This window comes from Atractosteus spatula, chromosome 1, assembly GCF_055471065.1.
Source record: "Atractosteus spatula isolate fAtrSpa1 chromosome 1, fAtrSpa1.hap1, whole genome shotgun sequence".
In the NCBI taxonomy this organism is placed as follows: domain Eukaryota; kingdom Metazoa; phylum Chordata; class Actinopteri; order Semionotiformes; family Lepisosteidae; genus Atractosteus; species Atractosteus spatula.
Genome location: NC_142706.1, coordinates 6840026 through 6858850, shown reverse-complemented (window position 1 = coordinate 6858850; position 18825 = coordinate 6840026). Strand labels below are relative to the sequence as shown.

At 39.9% G+C, this 18825-nt stretch overlaps 1 protein-coding gene across 1 annotated transcript; it reads left to right on the top strand.

The window, feature by feature from the left end:
- The first annotated feature begins 6610 nt into the window (after positions 1-6610).
- Positions 6611-18445, top strand: LOC148840538 (uncharacterized). Its single transcript, XM_088927410.1, has 4 exons — positions 6611-6683; positions 8498-9196; positions 16182-16289; positions 16894-18445. The coding sequence occupies exons 1-4, from the start codon at positions 6611-6613 to the stop codon at positions 17775-17777; spliced, it is 1764 nt and encodes a 587-aa protein (XP_088783536.1). The 3' UTR covers positions 17778-18445.
- Positions 18446-18825: the final 380 nt, after the last annotated feature.

The window sequence follows — 18825 nt, the reverse complement described above, 5'->3', positions numbered from 1 at the left end:
GGTATTATGTCCATTTTACTATGTTTAAGCAATATTTCTATTATAAATCACAGGTATTCCAAACAATGAAAACCTTTGCTCGTGAACAAGTATTTCTTCATCTGTCTCCACCGTACCTTAGACCTTGGCAACTCTGCAGTTGTTGTCTAAACCTGCTTCTTGATTGCATAAATATTATTTTCTTAAAAAAGAGTTTGTAATGATTCAGATCTGAAAACCATTAAATAGCATCTCAGATCTAGCTGTTTTTAGTAATGTATACAGTGTTGTGTATCTGAATATAGATAGAACAGCTCAACACTTAAACTGACAAACCTTATGTCCATACTCAGACATTCAGTAGGTCTGATCTACTGTCTCTGTTAAAACAGGCAACGCATTTTTGTCCCAGGGCTAACCTGTCCTCTTAGTGTGTATAAGGTTTGTGATTTGTTATTGTGCAACAAAACAAAAGATGAAGGGAGTTTTAAAGACAAAGAGCTCAACAACAATGGGCAACCTGAACATTATATCAGTAAGAGTTAATGTGCAGGTATCAACCACTAGATTTAGACAATAAACAATGTGCAGAGGAAAATCCCATTCATTAAGTCTTCGTTAGTTTACTGGAATCTATGTCTCACGTTTTACAAATGTAGGCCAGATTTCTTTAGGGGTTGGGAGAGCGGTGTATTCATTTATATTTTTAGTTCCTTTGCCCCAGAATTCGACTACCAATAAATATGAGTGTGTACAATAAGGTTAGTTCACTTCAACAAGTCCTTGTTGATTTTTAAAGTTTATTCTTACTTTTGCCAAGTTCATAATCCTTTAACTGAGTGGTAAACATTCACCTAATCATAACTGCCTTGAAGCAAATCTTAATGATGTTTCAGGAAAACAATGGTCAATTTGGCCGGGGTGTAACCCCGGCATCCTAGCCAAAATTCCTCCTGGCCTTTACCAATCATGGTTTCCTAATAATCCCCATCTATGAATTGGCTTCATCACTCTGCTCTCCTCCCCACTGATAGCTGATGTGTGGTGAGCGTTCTGGCACACTATGGCTGCCATCGCGTCATCTAGGTGGGGCTGCACATTGGTGGTGGTGGAGGGGATCCCCATTACCTGTAAAGAGCTTTGAGTGGAGTGTCCAGAAAAGCGCTATATAAGTGTGAGGAATTATTATTTTCTCTGGTTATCACTTGTGTGAATTAGGCCATTCGGCACCTGCAAATTAAATAACCTATGCTTCACTTTGTAGCAGTTCCTTTCTTTACCTTCAGTACACCCACCATCAGGTTTTTAACCTGTGAATTGTGATTGTCCTGTGGGTTGATGCTTTTGAAGTTTTTGGGTTGAAATGATTTTTTCTGGGTCCTATACGTGAACTGTAATAATCATAATTATTAATCTCTAATGCTGTCTTTCATTCATAAATTCAGAATGACCAACTGGCGATTCCAAACGTGTGGGTATGAAGAGAGTGCACTATATCAAGTAGGTACGGTAGCTGCGTCAGCGTGTGTAGGCTGCAAAGGAAAAAGTAAATGTTTATTCCACGCTGACAAGAGAAGAAAAGAAACACAACGAAGGTGTCACCTGAAGAAGGCTCCACAGTCGAAACATTGTGTTTAATTTCTTCTCTTTTCAGCATGGAATCAACCTTTACTTGTTCCTTTGAGTACAGTGTACGATTGATTCCATAACACAAAGGAATTGGCTTGTTTTAAAATACAATTACAAGATGAGGTAAGGCTAAGGTGTGGTCATACAGTAAGTGCCTTTTGGTACACATGAAGATGTTCTTATTATTGTGGATTCTCATGCATACAGTATTCAGGGTTTTCAAGGCAAGGCTTTCTCCACTTGAAAGTATTTTACCTGACTAACCTGTGGCTTCAATTTAGCTGGAGGACACGTGATTCAGTCTTTTTAAACACGCGTTTGGGCACATGCATGCAAATGCAAAAGTACAGGTGGTACCTGTATCAGTAACTCTAGGAACAAGCTCCGAAGAAAAACATCACACCCTTTTAGAGCCACATTGCAATTTAGCTTCAGAATTTTTTTGAACTTGAACTTGAACTTTATTGCCATATGTAACCGGTACATGTACTGGTACAATGGAATTCTTACTTACAGAAAGTCTCTCGATTGTTAAAACAAGTGTAAAAACACAAAGTGCAGACAGTGCATCAAGACAATATACAAACAAACAGTAGACAATGTACAAGTAAACAAGTAAACAGTTTGAATGTAAACAATGCAGACTTGTAAACAATGACTGGAGATGTGCAATAAATAAAAAATCATAATGAGGTAGAGGGTGTAGGTGTGGTCAGAGGGGCATGGTTAAATGTGTTCGCCAATCGCACTGCTTGTGGATAGAAGCTATTGAAGAATCTGGTGGTCAGTGTCCATATGCTCTTGTATCTCTTGCCTGAGGGCAGTGGGGTGAAGAGCTCATGCCCAGGGTGATGACTGTCCTCTGTGATGGCCAGAATTCTACCACGGCAGCAGTCCTCATAGAGCTGTTTAATCTCGGTGAGACCACAGCCGATGATCTTCTGGGCCATATTGACCATTCTCTGCAGTGCCTTTCTTTCTTGAGAAGAGGTGTTGCCGTACCACACGGTGATCCCGTTGGTGAGGACGCTCTCGATGGTGCAGCGGTAGAAGTTCACCAACACAGGTACTGGCATCCACCATCGCTTGAGGCACCTCAAGAAATAAAGGCGCTGCTGAGCCTTCTTCAAGATAGAGTCAGTGTTCACAGTCCAGGTTAGATCTTGAAAGATGTGAATTCCCAAAAACCTAAAGCTGGTGACTGTTTCCACTTCCGTTCCATCAATACTGAGTGGGCTGTGAGTGTGTGGCCTGTGTCTCCGAAAGTCCACTATTAGCTCTTTCGTTTTATTTATGTTCAAGTCGAGGTTATTGCTATGACACCACCTAAGCAGCTGTACGACTTCATCCCTGTAAGTGGACTCGTCATCATCGCTGATCAGGCCTATTATAGTGGTGTCATCCGCAAACTTAATGATGCGGTTGTTGCTGTGTCTTGCTGTGCAGTCATGAGTGAACAGGGAGTACAACCTTGGACTCAGACAGCAGTGGGGTTCCAGTGCTCAGGGTGAGTGTTGTTGATGTTTTATTGCCTATCCGCACCACCTGTGGTCTCTCGATAAGAAAGTCCAGCAGCCAGTTGCAGACAGAGTTGCACAGACCTAATCCCCTGAGCTTTGTCACCAGTTGACTGGGTATGATGGAATCAAATGCTAAACTGTAGTCCACAAACAGCATTCTCACATACGAGTTCTTAGTGTCCAGGTGTTCCAAGGCTGTATGTAGAGCCAGGGAGACAGCATCATCCACTGATCTGTTGTTCTGGTAGGCGAACTGCAAGGGGTCCAGGGACTCTTTGATGGAGGAGTTGATGTGTGACAGTACCAGCTTCTCCAGGCATTTCATCACCACAGATGTAAATGCTACTGGGCGGTAATCGTTCAGGCAATAGTGGTTTTTTTGAAGCAAGTGGTTTTTAAAGGCAAGCTGCTGCAAATCGTCAAGTTTCCAAAGTTACACCTATGGTGTGTTTCTGATCAATTAAGTGGAGAAGTTTAAAATTTGAACATTGGTTGTTCAAAGATCTCTAACAAGTTAGTTAAACAAAACCCACCTTTTCTAAATCTATATCATCACCTTAAATGTAATCCCCTAGTTGAGTGTTAATTATTGTTTCCATAATCAAACGCGTGATACAAGTTATATTTATTGACCTATATTTACATGATCCAGTTTATTCTGCAGCTGGATGGATGGGAACTACATGAACAATTCTGCAGTCCATGGGTACAACACCAGACATGAGCAGCTGTTGGAGAAGTTGCATCAGTGGCTTATGAATAATATGTCTTGTCACAAATATAATGAAAGTCCTATTATGAAATATAAAATATGATTTCATATGACGAAATCGGATGAGATGACCCTGACGCATCCTGATGTATGCACTGGTCAAGAAAATAATCCCTTCACTCCACAGCACCAATTCCCTTGTGTCGAGAGCCTAGAAAACAGTAATCTCCCGTGGGCCAAGTTTCATGTGGTGTCTTCTATTGTGTCAGGACTTACAGATAAAGTTTGTAACAAAAGTAAAGCTTTGAAGAAATTGACTATCGCAACATAATTCAGCATTGCAGATAATAAATAGGCCTTTTGGGTGTATTTTAAGTGAAGGACTTAGTTGTTGTAAACTCCCCATCGTTCCTCAGGATAATTCGCTCTCTGATGGAGCAGACTCATGTCTGTAGCCACAGGGTGTGTCGAGCCATACTTCTCCTTTTGCTCATTAGAGCTGTGCAGACTTGCTTCTCCCCCGAAGGGAGGAGTAATGCTATCAACTTATCAACAGGCGAAACAAAAGGTAAAGCTTTTTTCGACAATAAAACCTAGTGTTCTTCTAAATGCTGTGGCAAAATAGTCTACTTGACTGCCTTTGAAGCTTTGTTAATTGTAACAATCTGAATCCCACGACTTCTAATTTGTTTTGCATGTATTGAACGTGCACATGTATTATATATTTTTTTTTCAAAACTGAATTTTGTTATCGGTTGTCTATCTTTCCAGTTCTCGTTCTGTTGAATCACTAACAGGTCCACATTCCGCTCGATCAAGAATCCATCGTACCTGTGGAAGGCTGGCTTGGCAACCCAGGATCTTCCAACACACAGGTTACCTGAGTGATGCCTCCACTGTTTTAATCAGTTTTCAAGAGGTTCTGCTTAGTTCTCCAGTGAAAAACACAAAGGTTCACGTGACTGGAATGTGTTTTCAGAGGCTACTGCATCAAACTCTGTAAAACAAAGTATATCTCTGGCTTGCCTTTTCTGGAGATACAGTATGACACTGACTGAACACTTCTGTATCAAACCGACACATTGTCTGCTAACAAACAACCTACATCAACTAGAGTCTATTCTTGTTCAGTACTGAAAAATCAAAAAGTATATCAAGTCCGTTATTACATACTGTATAGAAGTGTCCATTACCAGTAGACTAGTGTCTCGGTAACTCAAAACTCATAGTTCAGACTGGTAACTCATAGATCTTGGTAGCACAATGTTGGCATTAGCGGGAATGATCATCTCTGTTTTCAGCCTGTTGGCAACACCGATATAATCTTCCAACCTTGCGTGTAGTAGCAATGTGATTTTACTCTCTTGCCATCACTTGCCAACAGTCGCACCCTCTGTACATCTCGTACTCATTTCTCTATTGTGCATCCAGGTATCCAGCAATTAATATCAAATGGATTTAAAAAAACGAATTGATGATAGAAAAAAGCTTATAGCCTACAGTACAGTGTGCTCCTGAATATATGTGAATATATACGTAAACCCCTGTGAACAAAAAAAAGCAATATATCTACACAATATTCAAGCATCATTCACGTTCCATATCATAAAGTATAATGACATGGTGGCATGGAGATACTTACCACTACACCATAGCTCTGGGTTGATTCAAACTGATTTGATTCCAGGCTGTGGTGAATTTCTGGGTGGAGTTTGCCAGATCTTGTGCTATCTTGTATTCTCTGGTGCTTGGGCTTTTTCCCAAGGGTGGAGTGGTGGCACTGTGGCTAAGGATCTGTGCCTGTGGCTGGAAGGCTGCTGGTTCAAATCCTGCAGCCGGCAGAAGAATCCTATTCCGTTGGGCCCCTGAACAAGCCCCTTCACCCCAGCTGCTCCAGGGGCGCTGTATAAATGGCTGACCCTGTGCTCTGACCCCCAGCTTCTCTCTCCCCGTCTGTGTGCCTGTGTGTCTCGAGCAAGCTGCAAGCTGTGAGAGCAAGCTGGGGTATGTGAAAAGACAAACTCCTAATGCAAGAAATTGTATATGGCTAATAAAGTGATCTCTCTTACATGTTGGTGCAGTAGGTTGATAGACTACACTGAACAGTCCAGTCCTTGAAAAGGAAAAGGTCTGAAATCATTAACCTGCTCTGTCAGTAGTAGCTACAGTGCTGACCCTAGAATATACAGCATAAGGAGAGTGCAAGTCAACTTTCTTAGGACTTCAAATTAATTGAATTTTGTTATGAAGTATTTAACCTTAGTTAATAAACAGCAATAACTTTGTAAAATAGGTGTTTTCTGATAGTATTTGAAAAATGTGTGAATTCAATTATCTTTACAGTTGTCAGGGGGCATGACAACGTTTACCTTTCCCTTTTGCTTTTGAAGGTTTGGTTGAATTAATCATTACAGCAGCTGAAACTAACAATGGCTCACAGAACACTAGTATTTTGATGAATGATCATGGTAACCCACCCTTTCTGCACTTCAGTCACTGAGCACAGCACCTTGAGGTTAACACTAACCTGGAAGCTTAATGCACACATTGAAAAAGAAAGATCTTCGATTTAATTAACTTCATTTGTTTGCATGCCCTAGTTTTCCCCCCGAAGGCCATGATGAAAGAAAGAGTGGAGGTGGCACATTCTTGAGTTCTAAAAAACCCCAATGTGTTCAGATGAACAAATGCTGGCACTGGGAAGGGGTGTGATTCACGTTAATCATCTTTTAAAAGCGAATTCGCTCTCGGGTCTTCACATCAGTTAATGATGGATTTCAACGCCGTTCTGCGAGTTCTGTCCTTCGTGGCTATTTTTACCCTGCTTCCTGCTGCCCCAGAAGGTACAGTACAATTCTGCTTTTTCACTCAGAAACACTTGTAGTCTTCCACCTAAAACTGTCATTTTATTTATAATAGTTTTTATGTTATGTTAAATTTAATAGGGTGGGGAGGAATCAAACTGAGTTGAAAAACCCCACTGAAAAAGTCTGACCCAATATCAAGTTTTTGTCTTTAGTTACAGGACAAGAAGTTGTCATTTAAAAAAAAAAAAGTTTTTTTCATGATTTGCATTCTATATCTTGTGTTACTCTGTTCATGCAATTAACTCATATACAGTAAGTAGTGATAAAAGTAGTTTATAGTGAGCAGAAAACACGCAGTTTATTCAAGTGAAAGAAAACCTGTTAACACTTGAGTGTGAATATTATGTTTTTATTATTGTTAGAAGTAATGTTAATGCTAGGACTACTAATGATAATAATATTCTTTCAATCTAGTTATATTAATAATTTGAACATTTTTATCCTGCTTTTTCCTAATATCAGTTCTTGTGCATTTTATAGGAAAGACTATCAAAATCTGCAGAAAGCGCTTACGCCGTGAGTATAAGAAGAATTTGTCTTTAAAATTTCACTCTTTTTAGCAAGGGTTAAATCTCACGAGATGGTAGTAGACCAAGATACAAGAAGAAATGAAGTATCATGCTGAATCTGTTCGATGGGTGTTACTACCTGTGGTGGTTGGTGCTTGTGTGTGCATCACTTTGTGGTTTCTGTGAGTCGCCTAAATATATATATATATTATGTAATTACATTTTTGGGCTCATGTTTCTACAGAAATGTACTGAATCTAATATATTGTTCAAAGGGTGCTTTTATGACCACAGATGACAAGAGGCTAAACTACCACTAGCTTGATCATTTTACATGTTTGCCATTTTGGCAGAATTGTGTGGAGCTAAAAAATAGTACGGTATGTTGAGAGATATTTTAAGACTTTCTGCTAAGTTGCTTCTAACACGAATTGACTCAAGGGAGTGAATGTTTATGCAATCCTTATGTTTTAGTTTTTTGTTTTTCTTCGCAAGTTTCTTCACCCACAAAAGTGATCATATTGCACAATAATGTTTTGATTAAAAATGTTTACTTTGAAAGCATATGTACAGTATACATCACTTGTTATTCAACAAAATGGCACATCATTGGAAAGCACTAAATAAGTCTCTCATAAATTTCAGGATTTAGAAAATGAATCATGATTGTTTAACTGGTCAATGTTGCAGTCTCCCTTTAATTTCCTAAAATATTAATAACAATATATTACTATATTAAATAAGCAGATGGAAATCTCCGATGCTGAACAGCACAGTTAATTTGTAATTCAAATTACAGTGGCAATTTTTTATTCAAAATGGGTTTCCAACCCTAGTTCTGGACAACCCAAAATCCTGGAGGTTTAGCATGTAACCTTTAAAATGCTAATTCAAAATTTCAAAAGACATAGGACAATTTAATTTGAACTATTAAGCAAGTGATTCATTACACTGAGCAGTTTAGATATCATGTACAGTAGAAAACCCTTCATTTCCCAAAGGCTAGAGTTCTCTTAATTTGACAAAGTTCTCTCAGTTGGACAAATTAATCACTTAATTGATTAGTAACTTTCAAGTGTTCTCAACTATTAGCTATAGGTGGTTTGGGGTGACCTCTAAGACTTACTGTATTGGGGCTCTCAAAGGTACAGACTGGAGACTCGTCATAGAGTTTCAAGGTCCAGATACAGCTAAAGATATGTTTCTCTAAAAGTAATCCTTCTTACTTTGCTATTATAATTACAGATGTGGCAAAAAAATCTGATCGTGCTTATCTTGCAGGGCTGCAGAAACGTTCCGAGTATCAGTACTCTTATATAGAGGGCTTTGAGCTGCCTCCAGAAGACGATGATCAAATAATTTCCTGCCAGGTTTATGAAATCACAACCTCATCTCCAACTACCGAGGCACCGTCTATGACAGACCAGGATAAAACTGAGGCAGAGGCCAAGACCACAAAGAGCATTCCCATCACCACCACTGCTGCTCCAACTACTGCTGCGACAACCACAGCCAAGGCTACAGAAAAACCAAAACCTTCTCCCACACCTCCGACACCTCCCACACCTCGCACTCCTCCTACACCTCCCACACCTCGCACACCTCCTACACCTCCCACACCTCGCACACCTCGCACACCTCCTGCACCTCGCAGACCTCCCACCCAAGCTCCCCCTTCTGGGCGTGGCTATTATATGTATCCAATTATTGTAGATCTTGCTTCTAAAAAGATCTATTCTGCAGCCAGTCTTCCAAAAACAGAAGAAAGTTCTCAGAGTTCTCCTCTTGCACCAATACCTGGGGAAGAAGTACCCACAGCAGTTCGTATTGATCCAGGAAAGTATCCTTCTTGGATAAACTGGAGCTCCTATGGTGCTTTACCTGGTAGCAAGAAGGGTGTTTATACTAATCCTGTTGTAGTTGTTGGTAAACCTCCTAATCTTCCGCCACAAAATGCAAATATCGAGCCTCATGGTACAGGTACAGTATTAAAACCCACCCAAAACAAGCCTCCAATCAGACCAAATCCACCAGCGGTATTGCAGCTACCCGGCGGTGGTTCAGTACAGTACTCTCCAAATGTAGGTTCAGGTAAGCCAGTGGTACTGCAGCTACCCTCCACTGGTTCAGTGTTCCATTCAGGAAGAGGATCCCAGACAAGACCTAACCTGCCTTTAGTGATTCAGGTACCAATAGCTAGTAGGTCTCAATCAAGAGCTGAAAATCAGGCGTCAAAAGGTGGCACTAAAACCTGCTCTTCTGGATCCAGCTCGCCATCCAGCTCCAACTCACCATCTAAACCCAGACAGCCAGTGATGGTTCAGATTCCAGCTAGTGGTTCACCGTCAGGTGGATCAGGATTCCTGACAAGACCAAATCAACCCTCAGTAGTTTGGATGCACAATGGAGGATCAGCAGCTGGTACTCATGGAGCTGGATCCCTGACAGGATCCTATGCGCAGGATCGAGCAAACAGACAACCAAACCCAAGCTCCTATCAGGCATTGCCCCAGGGAACAGTTGTCAAAGCCCCTTTCTTTCGACGTATCTATCCCATTCGCCTTCCTGCACAAACTCTTGGGACAGGAGACAAAAAATGTAAAAACCAGCAATAAAGGTTCCTTAGCAATCTCTTGACAGAAGCCACTAAAGAAGAACGGAAGTGTATTTACGTGTATTGCATGGGCTACGATTGTCGTCCCCTGTAAATTCATTAACTGTAATAGTGGAGATATAGAGAGACTGTACAGGACTAGCTACATTATCAGTGAGGATGCAAAATAATGAATCTGAATCACCAGTACCAGTAAATTTTCTACCCAAATATCAAAGTACAGAGAACTTAAAGGGCAAGGCCTTATGTTAATAATAAGTGGAAATAAAAGCAGAGATTCGGTCAGAATTGCATCGCTTCATTGGTGTTAATTTTCTTGTAAAGCTCTGTGGAGCTGGCAGTGTGTCAGAGGATGAATGACAAGAGCTCTGCTGGGTGGGCGCATATCTGCGAAGTGTGTCAGCAGGTCCTCTTGCTTCTCCCTGCAGTACGTGGGAGATAGCTGTCAGCGAAGTCCTAAAAAACAATCTGTGATCCCAATGGTTTTGATAGAACAAAGTATCTCGCATATTTAATACTTTCACCTTAGAAGGCATGTTAAAAACATAACTATGATAAGGTGTTACAGATTTGACTATACATCTCACTTTATTACCATGATGGTTATGTAAGAAAACGTTTTTGTAATTTACATTGTGACCATGGTTGTTGTGTTTTGTTTTGCGTTACGAGGAGTTTCCCGAGCTCAGTAGACATTTGCTTTTCTTGCAAATAAATTCTAGAAACCATTCTTTCGAACTCAGTGATTGGGGCAGTGATGTCAACCTAAAAGTTATAAAAGCAAGGATCTGTTTTCATTTAAGAAGGATATCTTCTACACAGGAGGGTAGCTGCGGCAGCGTGCCTAGTCTGCAAAGGAACAAGGTTCAGGTTCTTCAGACACCTGAAGAAGGCTTCACAGCCAAAACGTTGTGTTTTCTCTCTTCTCTTTTCAGCATGGAATAAACCTATCACTTGTATCTTGTACACAGTTTAATTGTTTTTCCACTGTGTTTTTACTTTAATATGGATTCAGAATGTTGGCAGGACTGGCTTGGACCCAAAGAATAAAATGTTCCTGGTATGAAATAAAAATTAGAGCAGTGTGAATGGCTGAAACAGACAGAAGTCTGGAGGTAGTAACTGCGAAAGCAAAGGTTTAGATTTAAGAAGTGTTATGGTAACAGCAGTTCAGTGTTCAGTCTTTACACTAAAGTCTTTCTTTTAGTAATTGTAACCTCCCTTTCATTTTTTTGTTTCAGGTGCACATAATCATATCTGTCCTTCATAAATAATGAAGTGACCTTTTCATTTTTGTATGTTTTTATTAACTGTTCATTTCGGACATACAGCAAGTCACTGTAACCCATATTCGGTTTTGAAGAGAGGTACCAGAACGGCTCCTAAAAGCACAGAAGAAGAATAAGCCTTCTTCTTCACATCCTGGAAGGAACAATTAGATGTAACCAGAGTACCTGGAGAAACATCAGGCAAACACAAGGAGGATCATGTGAACTCCACACACACAGGCCACTGAACTGAATTAAGAAACCTGGAGCTCTAAGGCACAACTATTAACATGCGTGATGAGTGAATATGATGTGTTGGTCAATCAAAAATACCTAATGTGTGGATTGTTCGGAAAAATTAATCAGGATTCCCAGCCCGGCCTTGCAGGGGAATAATTCACAATGAATAACAGAACTAGTTGCCATAGCTGTTATTTTAATATAGTTTTAGAGCCAGCATCATCTACCTTTCAATATGAGTCATATTGTGCCTGGAACTTACAGATGCATCAGTGTCATATTTTTTTAATCAAATGATTAATACATTATTGTTGTGGTTGACAATAATTTTATTAGTTACTCGTTACAGTGGTTTCAGCAGAAATAATTCCTTAATTATTTATCCATACATCTCATTTCCAGTGGTGTAGCTGGAGAGTTTTACCACAGGCTCTGAGATGCACCAAGAACAGACATCGCCAGCTCATGCTGAGGCCAAATGGAAGTGCAAAATGCCAGTATTCAAGACAGCATGACAGCAAAAGGACAATGTTGGCACTCTTTTGTTTTCTCTTCAACACTAGTGCGATGGATTCCTTAATAAAAAAAACAGAGCAAACAGATAAATACAAAGAACAACCCTTTCATTGGGCTCAATGTTTTCCTTTCCAATTCCACTCAAAAGTGTTCTTTTATTATTGTACTGTTCTCCAGCTGATACAATTCAAGTTTTACATTTGAAGGATGGCTTTAATTTCTTTAGGTGCTCAGTAGGAATCATTCAAATGAGCTATCGGTAGAAGCTGAGGTATTTTTATGTGACTATATGCTTTACTCACTAGCAAACTCCAGCAGTTTTATCCCAACCCTCTGTCTATCTAATGGGCTAACCTGGGACAGATGCACCTGTACAGCCCTCCCTCCAGGGAGCCCCCATGTCGAGCTACCTCTTATACTGCATCTTCAAGGGCACTGACAAAAGTTAACCTAGTGGATGTCTTTGGGATCTACAGTACAGCAAAACACAAGCCAGAGGACACAGGTGGAAATGACATGGAAGTGCATTTAAAACTGAGAACAGGAGGCATATCTTTACACTGAGGGTGGGGGAGGTATGGAACAAGCTACCCAGCCTTGCTGTTGAAATCAATACCCTGACCCTCGGATCCAGCCCAGCCTTGGATGGACTGACCGGCCTCCTTTGGTTTGCAACCTTGCCTACATTCATTCTATGCAATGTAACAGAGTGTAGCTATAGAGCAATGCCTACATTTAACTTGGGACAGTCTTCTAGAGAGGCTTGAATGAGTGATTAACCAGCACAGTAATGTGCAGTGTGGTTCTATTTATGACATAGCATAGTCAACATCATAATAATAATCATAATAATAAATAATAAATCATAATAATAATTCCTTGCATATTTGGGGTGATTTCACTGTAAATTAACAAAGCACTTTTTATACAGAAGGGGATCAATTTCATCCCCCTTTGATGACATGCAGCCCCACTGCACAGCGGATCAGACATACAAGTGAGAAATTGCATCACCAGTTGAATTAAGGTAAACCAGAATGTGCAAACCCAGGGTGGAGTTCAGCCTGGAATATAATCTGTGGTATTTTGTTTTAATAATAAGTTCACAAAGAAGAATGAACATAAAAGATTTATGTTATGTCCAGACTTTATACTGGAGACAATCATTATAAGGAGCTAACTTTGTAATCAGACCGAGCCTACCCTTCTTTTTTTTTCCCAAATGAAACATAGACAGATATGAGATCAACTTTTTTTATTCCAAGAGACAAATTCATGAAAAAAATAAACTGCGAGTCTGCTCCATTGTAGCTTCATTACAGAAAATGTGATGATGGCAGAAGGATATATTACCAAACAGTAGACAGTTAGCTGTGAAGGCAGACACCGGTGCTCTCAATCGCCTGGTAACACCTATGTAAAACACAAACACAAGGTGAGACAAAGTAGTTGCAGGAATGTGATGTCACCTGTGAGTTTGTTTGATAAATAACCTACAATCAAGAAGCTGACTGAATAGTATCCATTTTCAAAACAGGCCATGACTCACTCTGGAAGGGTACGCTCTGCACATACTGGAAGGAATATATTATTTTAAAAGACATGATGCTGACTGCTACTGTATTAATGCCTAGAGCTTCCCTGCTATCTGATACAGCAGCAAATTCAGGAAGAACTAACCACTTTATGTTTATTGAACATTTACCCTCACTGGTTGGTTTTGGTCTTCTTTATCTCTCAACATAAATAGTACTTATCCTTTGATTTTGCGTTTTTCAGTTATGCATGTGACTTAAAAGCCCTTTGGATAGGCTTGTGAGTTGAAAACAGCCTTTGTTTGGCACACAAATTCTCAAAGTAAGTGAGAACTCAAGATACTAGCGTTTCCAGAAGTTAACAAACCCTGCTCATTCTGAAACTAAAAGTGGAATCACAATAGATGTTTTCATTCATACCTTCCCCATGTAGAATTGGCAATCATTGATTAACACTGTTCATCACTGTGATCCTCGCACTCAGGGGAAGGGAAGCTCAGGACTGGGGACGCTCACTGTCTCACTGTCGACCATCTCACATGATGAAGACTCCACAGCGCTTTACAGGAGAGTAAGGACCAAATGAAAGATTTATTTATTTCTCACTGACAATACCAGTTCCTCCCTGGCATGCCCCATGAATTTCCTTTGTCCTGGTCTATTCAATCTGTCCGAATCCATTTGGCTACTAAGAGCGCCAGAGAGCCTGCACTTCCGAAATCCCAGTCATGGTGGACTAATGATACTGCCCAGACCATGTCTGGACAATACCGCTGATCATATTCACTCCTTGAGCCGCTCAGGAACCCTTCTCTATGGGTCTCTATGGGTGCATAGTAAGACTTTAATTATGTCAAAGCTCACAACAAACTAAGCCAATTAGTAGTCTGCAGGTGTTTTGAGTCAATTCGGCAGTCTGGAAACATAGCCATGGGGAAATATTATATACTATTGCTTTTATGTGTCATACATGTCTGTCACAAAATAAATAGTGTAATTTCTTACTGTAAACCCAACCTGTGTGGCTCAGTCTGGTCTACTGCCAATATCAAGTTTAGACAGGTTTCATGAGAGATGTTTCAATTCACATTTGGTTTCAGTTCATGACTTACAATTAATAAGTTATTATTAATAAATAATTAATTTATTTTGTGAATAGAATGTTCTTCTTCAAATGCTTATTACTGTAAATCAGCATTCTTATTTTTACAATAAAGGAAACAACATGTGGGAATATTGATATAAGGATGCTAAACCTTTCTGTCAGGTACTTGTAACGATCAAAAGAGTTGTGCTTTACACGTTCCATGTCCTGCAATTATTTTAACGCGCTCTGCGGAAGAGGCAGACGAATCAAACAGCACACAGCACCTCCTGCTCTGCGCTTCTATATTTAACAAATCCAAGCCGTTCTCTTCAGACATCCGTGAAATTCTGTGATCACTCATTACTAAGTGTTGGAACGCAGTCAAATGTCTGGAACAACAAAGAGTTTGGATAAAACACATTGTGCATCCCTTTACAGAAGCAGGCGAAAACTAATTATGGGGTGGTAGGTACACCTCATCCACACCCCTTTTAAAACAGCCCCAGCCAGGCTCACCTGACATATTACTGCAGTAATGATGGATGTCCAGCGAGCAGATGTTGTTCTCTTCATGCTCTTTCTTTTACACTCGTCTTTTGCTGCTCCGTCTGCAGGCAAGTGAAATTAAAAATGCTCTTGAGTAAATGTATTTCCGTCTTTAAAAAGCGTTAGTGATTTTTGGGTTGCTTAATTTAAAGATTTCATACAAAAGATTTAATTCCATAGTGAGATTCCAAAGGTGCTGTTTATCAGAGATCTTTTATTTTCATGTCTCAAGCTTGAGTAGATGTTCTATGTCATGTTTCAAAAGTAAAAGTAGAAGCTTCCCTCATAAATATCTACTTTTTTCAAAAGCATGTACAGCATTGGTAGACATAAGTAGTTCAAAGTGGCTATTTCTCTTTCACTTCTATTCAGAGTTTGTTATTCACAGCCTAGGAAAACTGATTTGCTTATGCTTTAGACAAGTGCATCATTTTTAGACATTTTTAATGTCTAATAGGTCTTTCAATCAGTGAATAAAGGTTTTAATGGTCAGTTCTTAGCAGCTACTGGATAATCTTGATACAGAGCAGTTCGATTTGCCTTTGTGATCGGATATAAATCTGTTTAGGTGTCTGACTAGTGTGAAGGATGTGCTCCAGTTTCCTCATGTCATTCTTTGGAAATAATGTACCAGTGCATGACTGTGATAAGCTACAGTCTCAAGAATGTCACAGGGCCACTAGGATTTAGTGAATTTGTATCAGCTGGGGACATTTCTGGTATTGCCAGATTCCACCTTCATAGGGATATGCAGGACAGATTCGAATCAGATGTCTTTTATTTAAAACAATTCACGGATATGTAGAAAACTAACTGGCATCTTGTGCTTAATGAACTAAACAGAAAAAAGCTTGTTGCTCTTTTTCTACAGACCTGGTTAATGAGCATTCATTACTTCCAGTAATTCTACTAATTATTATGTTTTCCGGGGTGTATCACTGCTAGAAATCCATTTTGCAATAACTAATTGTTAAACTATAGATGATATCATTTTCTGTCATCCACCACACTTATAACTATGTATTAAATCCTGCTTTCTCAGGCTGTTTAAAGAAGTGATACAAGATGGTCAGATGTGAGGAGAGTGGCTCTATGGTGTGTAACTTACTGTGCAATAAGCTAGCACAATGTCCTCAGTGACTGCTGTTGCTCTTCACAGGTACAAATAAGACGTCCATCGCAGATCAGGAACACAATAGCATTGGGCACCCTGGCATTGTGCTGAATGGTGAAGAGCAGGCAAAGGCACAGAGGAAGTGCCGACACAGTGAGTACTTGTTAGTCCTCACTGATGCAAATTCTTTTCCTCTAAGATGCTGTTTGTGACAGATTGTCTAAAAATAAAAACTGTGTGCGCAGATGTTTTAAATTTTGAAAAACAAAATGACCTAAATGACCTATTCTTGCTTCTAACTTGTTTCTCGTTTCTTAACCAGTGTTCTTCCTAATTTATATCGATGATCTAGACCAATTCTGTTAGAATTAGTCAATTAATACGCATCTGTAACCTGTCAAATTTGGAAGACTGTACAATTGCCTATGAAACTGCTATCTTATTGGAATCTACAGTCCAACTATTATGAAATTAAAACCACATATTCCGTATTAGATGATCACGGTAATATCAGCACTGAACAAGATATAGATACATATAAGACATTGTATCGGGGTTTTTCAAGTGCTGCCACTCTGGTAGAAGTGTGCAACTCCTTCAGCGCTGTGTATTACCAAAGCACAAACACAAAACAGCATGGACAACCTGTGGAACTATAAAGGAGTACATTGACGACCACACCCACACTTGACATATGTATCAGTCTGTGTATCACTAGTTCTCTGGTGGATAGCTTCTCTTGCTGATCTCCCCACAGGACTTCGGAAGCGCGCAGACAGCTATGACACGTGGCTGAATGGATACGACACCAATGTAATAGATGGAGACTCCACAGGAAGCCCCTGTCAGGTTATTCCTGTTACCGTCGACCCCCCAGCCACACCAAAACCAACAACCGTTCAGTCAACGAAAGCGGGAAGAGCTTCACCGCCAGCCCACCGTTTGCCCCCCAAGGTAACAGACAGGCCTCGGGCCCCATATGGCGGATATGTGATTTTCCCTTATAATCCAGCTAATGGCAGACCAGCAGTGTATCGGTATGACATTACTAATGGCTTAGTTCCCCTGCAAGGAGTATATCCCAGCAACAGGCTGGTGCCTGCAAATGGAGTTATTCCCACATTTGGGAGGGTTTTAACATTAGGAATCCTTCCAGGAGGTGCAAAGATTCCCGCTGGCCGATTTGTTCCAAACACTGGTGTTGTGCCATCAAACAGAGTGATTCCTGTCGTTCCTCTTGCTCCTAAAACGCAGACCCCCCTCAATGGGCTTTCCCCAGGAAGGAGACCATGTGTCAGGACTGGGCTAGTCCCCAACCAACAAGTCACCGGCACACAGGGGGCCACCAACCAGTTTTATCCCACCAATCGGCTGGTTCCCATCAATAAATTAGCCCTTCAGAGCAGATTTCTTTCCAGCAACAGTCTTGGGGGCAACGTAGGTTTAGTGCGCGGCCTGGGCAGGGTTTTAGGCTCAGGGTCATCCGAAGAGGGCAAAAGGAGAAAGAGGGAAGCTGACCCGGAGGACAGTAGCGTCGTCAGTGACAAAAAGTCCTTCTCGCTGTCGCGCTCCATCAGAGAGCTCGTGGCAGGACGTGGAGGTGAGACGAATCCGGCCGCAGTGAAAACTGTCAAGTCCTGAAAACACACCTCACAAGCAACAAGCAACACAGAACGACTGGACTGCAGCACTTCTCACTGAGATTTACACACTAATATTATAATCCGTAGATTAAAATGTCTTTAAGGTGAAACCTTTATTCACACTTTTCAAACAAAACTTTCACAAAGTGTAACCTGTCAGAAATAAAACAAGTATTTAATTTTTTTAGGGGCAAAAGTCCCCCTTTCATCACGTATTGTTTTAATGTAAACATCTATGAATGTAAGATTTAAATCGGACTTTGTTTTCTACAGATCATAGATCCATTATCTAATAGATTCTCCCTCTTTTCTATAAAAGTTCTTTATAAGCCATAAACTATTTGAATGTCTTCATTTCAGAATTGCTAGTGCTCTTAAACTGGTGTTAGGAATGCAAAATACTAGAACTCTTTGAATGTTTCAACAAATTATATATAAAATTATTTTATTATTTTAATAATTTAAAATTATTACATGAATTTGTTGCTAATAATGAATGTGTCTTTAAATAAATCCACTTGCAAATAATTAAAGTTCTAATCCTTGAACTAGCATGTTGATTTATTAATACCCATGTAACACTTTTACTGTATGTTTTGATCTCTGGTCGTATTGCTCTTTTGATGCATTTTCCAAAATACTCCAGAAAAAAAAAGAAAAAATAAACCTTCTTTCTCTCCCTTCAGAATATCTGCGTTTCACTAAATCACACACTAGCGCATGAAGCATCTGTACTAAGTAAATCAGGGGCCTTTCTGTTGAACGGCAGGCTTTAATATAGTGCAGACTTGTATCAGCTACAATGCAGCTCACAGTATGCAACAAAGTCATTCAAATCATTGCTCAAAATGTCTACCTTGCCTTTTTTATGTTTGCTTTAAAATACATTTTTAAAACCACTATGTATAAAATATTAAAAAAATCTAAATTAAAATATAATAAGCTGGTTTCTAATTACTATTTATATACAATTACTAATACATGTGTATAGTATACAATAAAAAAGGTAGTTCCGTTAGTGTTATACGGTATTGTGACATACAGTA

Bases quoted from the DNA above. Each gene is read 5' to 3' on its own strand.
- LOC148840538 (XM_088927410.1), top strand. From the start codon at position 6,611: ATGGATTTCAACGCCGTTCTGCGAGTTCTGTCCTTCGTGGCTATTTTT. The intron at 9,197-16,181 runs GTACAGTATTAA...TGCTCTTCACAG, and splicing joins TATCGAGCCTCATGGTACAG to GTACAAATAAGACGTCCATC. The intron at 16,290-16,893 runs GTGAGTACTTGT...ATCTCCCCACAG, and splicing joins ACAGAGGAAGTGCCGACACA to GACTTCGGAAGCGCGCAGAC.